Below are 5,012 nucleotides of genomic sequence, written 5' to 3' on the forward strand. Positions count from 1 at the left end.
TATATATATGTGTGTGTGTTAAAGATATGTTGGTTAAAGGGTGGCATATTCTTTATTTTATTAATTTAACAATATTTTTTTGAAGTCGGTCTGTGCATGTATGCAGATTGTCCTTGGTTGTTGCGACATGCCCCATTTTTTTCCGTCAGTATTTTATGCCTTGAGAGACATTTAAAGGTCCCATATTGTTGTACTCCATCTAGATGTTTCTGAACACAAAAATAGGTCATGTGGATGCCCAATCCACCAACTGTAGACAACAAAATGTAGTTTTGCACATCCCTAACTATTAATATGCATTTTATTGAATCTCTACATCAATATTTACTAATATAAACCCAGAAAGATAAAAAATATGTGATAAATAAATTATTATTGTGGCAGGTGGTGTAAACCCTAAATGCAATGTGAAAGTATAAAGGTCTTATGGCAATGGCCTTCAAATCAATGAGGTACACAAATTTGAGCAAAAATCACTTCATTCACAATACTAAAACAAGCACCGAACAACACCCAAACAAGAAGAGAGAGACGACCAGAAGAGCATCCTGACAGAAACAATGTTAATGAGAGATCAGCGTGCAATGATCATCCGACACATTCACTATGCTTCAGAGAGAGAGACCCAAACAAAAACACAAGAGTTAGTCAGAAGAAGAGAAATGTATGGAAGCAGATGTGGACCAGCACGGCACGTCACAGGCAGCCAGAGAGGAGTCGTGACTGCCATGAAAGCAAGGAAGACTTCCTTTGGAGGAAATTATCCTAAACAAGCCTCTTAATATGAACCCAGTGGGAGTGTGCAGAGTCCAAACGTCACGACAGTGCCAGACGTTCACAGCTCCGTATTACATTTCGGGTTTTATTCTCTCGTCTCGGTGACACTAGCGTCCTTGAATCCATGGCAGAACACGGCACAAAAGTGACTAAAGAAAAAGTATAAAAACCAGGAAAAGTGTGCGTTCAGTCAGTTTGTGGTTCGGTTACATGAATGAGGCCTAATTCCTTACCACCTGTAGTTGTTGCCAGCGTGTAATGAGAAATAAAGTTGCTTTTTAGGGGCAGATGGCAGCAGTGTCCTCCACCCACACAATCGTTAACATACACACAGTAATTCATTAATATTCACATCCAGAAACGCACACACACTGGCATACACATAAGCGTACAACACACACTTTCTACAAATTCAAATCTGCCTCTTTATGCAGCTGATTAGCAAAGCCAGGCTGAGTCACGTCAAGGAATGGGCCTTGAATTTTGGTGCACCAATTGGATGCTTTCATTACAAAAAATATTTGCATAAAGCAAATCATAATTATTCGGAAGAAAACAAGGCATTTTATGAAAGATCAGACCTGCCAACCGTGGCAAAGTATTTTGAAAACCGCAATAGTGCAAAGCTTAGTTCATATTCTTTCGCACTATTTTGGCACTTATTTTCCCATATACACCACCATATCATGAAGAAAACAATCCAATAATATATAGTTGAGAGAGGGATAACCCCTTGAGAAAGCAATATTTTTGAATACCAGCCTTAAAATGTGGATTTATAGTCAACATTTTACAGGTTGGCAGGTCTGAAAGACTAAATCTAAAATAGAAATCAGCTTTGAGATGAAGTATTAGACCAACTAATTAGGAGTAAAGTGATAAACGATCACTGTGCAATTACACTACTTCATGCAAAAAGGACGAGTAAGCCAGAGAGGGTCTCACCAGAGCTTGCTCGATGAGCAGACAGAAGAGAATGGCGTTGCCCACCTCCCTCAGACTCTGAAACACATCTGTCTTGAGCTCAGCGTACTCAATGATGTCCTTCAGCTGATGGTGGAAGAACTCCAGGATGCCTGACAAATGTTCCACATTACATAACATCAAAAACACTCCAGGCTAGGATCTGACATTCATATGCTACATTTACAGTCTTCTTAACATTAACAAGCTATAAAATATGTTTTACAAAATGTTATACAAATTAATTTGTTGTACTAAATTAACAGCTCTAATATAATTACATTTACATTCAAGCATTTAGCAGACACTTTTATCAAAAGAGGCTTACAGTGCACACTTTTATATTCTTATTTTAAAATCTTTTGTTTTTATCCTATTCTTTGTATTTATTCTATTTACACTCTGATGGAAGCATGTAAGATATGCTGCTGCATGAATAGGCATACATAAATTAGGGGTGTCGAAATTAATAGTTTCTACGATGCATCGCGATGCAGACGAGGACGATTCGGTATCGGTTCAGTAATAGACCATAACCGATTATAACGTACTGATGCTTTTCTGACGTCATTTGTCGCGGTAGCATACATTAGGCATGTTCGGCTTGAAGCGCAGCTGCGCAGAATGATCAGTGTATGACATCAAGTAGAATTTTTAATTACTCGCACTCGCGTCTCGTCTCCCTTCGCCAATAGGTGCGTTCGATTTGAAGCGGCGCAGCGCAGGATGAGTGTATGACATCAACCGCGAGAGCGATTCGAAAGCATAAGGATCCGTCTGCTCTCTTATCGCTTGACAATCTTGAGCAGCTCCTCCATCACCACAGCGATGCCCTGGTAACCAAGAAGACGGCAGATTGTTTTGAAGTGCGGAGGACCCACAAAGTTCCTGTAGGAACTGTAGATGTGGGAGTAGGCAATGTTCAGAGGCTGAAAAACAGAGCGAGATGTTTAAAAATATACATCGATGTTTTCCAGTACACTTGTGTGTATGTAACACATTTAAGTCTTTGGTTCAGTATCACAAGCATAAACAATGCTGCTTACAGACCTTGGAGCCATACAGATGTCATACACACTCATCCTGCGCAGTGCCGCTTCAAATCGAACGCGCCTATTGGCGAAGGGAAAATGCTCCAACTACTTTAAAAGCCGACATCTGGGCACATTTCGGCTTTTATGAACAACCTGGTAAGCATGACCTGGAGAAGGTCACGCACAATAAAATATGCAGGGGGTAATACCACTAACTTGAGAAACCACGTCAGGTAGGCTACAATTCATATATCTGACTGCTTGTATTTATTGACAAAATTGTATACATGTGAAATAAAATTTAAAATTGAGGATATTTGCATCATCATATCGAATTGAACCGAACCGATGACATGATAAATCGTAACCAAACCGAACCGTGAGACTGGTGTAGGTTCACACCCCTAACATAAATACATAAATCCCGTAGTAGATTTAGACAGGTGGAGTTAGGGGAGGTAGAGGGACCGATGGTACAATACTGCACCAGAACATAATATAATCGCTAATAAATTTGGTCTCTGTACTCATTATTAGACTGTGACACAACTGGAGTGTTACTAGTTCTGATCTCACCTGGTGATCCGTACTCATGACGAGGGAGACGGCAGATCTTGGGCATCACCTCTATGAGGGTCTTCACATACTGCAGGATGGTGCCTTGCAACTGGAAAACACAGATGAAAAGGACAAATGAAAAAAGTAAATGTTCAAAAAAATAATGAGGAGTGCATGAAAGAGAAACTACATGTACACTAAACAGAGAGACAAAATACCAAGCTCTTGACAATCTTGAGCAGCTCCTCCATCACCACAGCGATGCCCTGGTAACCAAGAAGACGGCAGATTGTTTTGAAGTGCGGAGGACCCACAAAGTTCCTGTAGGAACTGTAGATGTGGGAGTAGGCAATGTTCAGAGGCTGAAAAACAGAGCGAGATGTTTAAAAATAGACATCAATATTCTCTAGCACACTGTATGTAACACATTCAAGTCTTTGGTTCGGTATCACAAACTAATTATGCTGCTTACAGACCTTGGAGCCATACAAGTAGTAAGGCTGGACATTGGCAGGTTTGTCCCTCTGAGGCTCCTGGGTAAAGGGAATGGCTGTCCGCACAAACCTGAGATTGAACACTTTTGTCAACATTGTCATCTATATTGAACCACATTAGTACGGATTTGTATCTACAACTTATATTCACCGACCTGTTGGTGGAGCCATTGTAACAGTAGTTTGGTAAGAAGTCAAAGTTGAGTTCCCAGAAGACATGCAGCGTGATGCGGCCGTATGGAGCAGACACGTTGTGGTTGGCCTCACGGAACATGGCGTCAAAACTGTCCAGGGTCATGTGCTTAGAGAGCAGGCGATGAGTCAACCTGTTGATTTCCATCAGCCATTCAAGCTCCTGAAACACAGGGAACAAACCAATTTCAGTTTGGTGAATATTCCAAAGTTCTTAGTCAGAGCCTTTGATTTCCTAAATCAAGACACCAGATGGGAAAGAAAACTGTCTGCACATTTCTAATTAGGGCTGTCACGAATTGTCTAAAAATAGTCACGGTTATTGCGATTAATTGTCTGTTTTAGGGCTTTGGCAATTATGCCGATTATCACGATTAATTGTCTGTTTTTATGGCTTTCATTATATAATTGATTAATTTAAGGGTTCAGTAAATAATTATGATGTTATCTTTTAATCTTTTCGCGTTATTATTTTGCAGTGTAAGATTACATAGAGCATTCCAAATTCTAAGAATTGGCCAATACCGATCCAACACCAGCGCTACTTTTTTTCTACACCACTACAGAATATCAATACTGTGTTTGTGGAAGTAATGGTCACTCTTTTAAACCCTTTGTTAAACGCAATCCACTTAATACTCACTTCCTCATTACAGAGAAAAACTACATTTGAATAAAAATATATAAGTAAAAAATGAAAGGTGTGTAGATGTAAGCAAAACAGTGACAAAAAGATCGCGAATTCGAAAGTGAAAGCCCGCGGCTTAACACAGCAAAAGAGAAACTCCCATTCACAAAATTCAAAGCACTAGCGCGACCACCGCGTTGGTCAACTCATCAGCACTGCAATTTCTGTTGCATATGAGAAACATCAAATGGCAAAGGAAACTGAAAGCATAACGAAACAGCGCTTAGAGAGTATACTCGCCGCATCAGCACGAGCGCGAAGGTGCGCGCAGCAAAAATGACGCGCATATTGAGGAAACGATGGATG

General features: G+C 40.2%; 1 protein-coding gene across 2 annotated transcripts in view; it reads right to left on the bottom strand.

The window, feature by feature from the left end:
* LOC107744558 (cytoplasmic FMR1-interacting protein 2-like) overlaps positions 1-5,012 on the bottom strand; it is a 35,507-nt gene that overhangs the window by 2,762 nt on the left and 27,733 nt on the right. The window contains exons 20-25 of one of the 2 annotated variants that reach the window (XM_016558273.1): positions 3,982-4,181; positions 3,809-3,896; positions 3,551-3,694; positions 3,351-3,441; positions 1,723-1,853; positions 384-1,013 (exon numbers count right to left, since the gene is read on the bottom strand). In XM_016558273.1, the coding sequence (XP_016413759.1) occupies positions 999-1,013; positions 1,723-1,853; positions 3,351-3,441; positions 3,551-3,694; positions 3,809-3,896; positions 3,982-4,181 (669 nt within the window). In that variant the 3' untranslated portion in view covers positions 384-998. Of the gene's footprint in view, positions 1-383; positions 1,014-1,722; positions 1,854-3,350; positions 3,442-3,550; positions 3,695-3,808; positions 3,897-3,981; positions 4,182-5,012 lie in introns of those variants that run through there. The other variant, XM_016558272.1, reaches the window with a different exon arrangement.

This window comes from Sinocyclocheilus rhinocerous, unplaced genomic scaffold (assembly GCF_001515625.1).
Source record: "Sinocyclocheilus rhinocerous isolate Xijiao unplaced genomic scaffold, SAMN03320098_v1.1 scaffold557, whole genome shotgun sequence".
Taxonomy (NCBI): Eukaryota; Metazoa; Chordata; class Actinopteri; order Cypriniformes; family Cyprinidae; genus Sinocyclocheilus; species Sinocyclocheilus rhinocerous.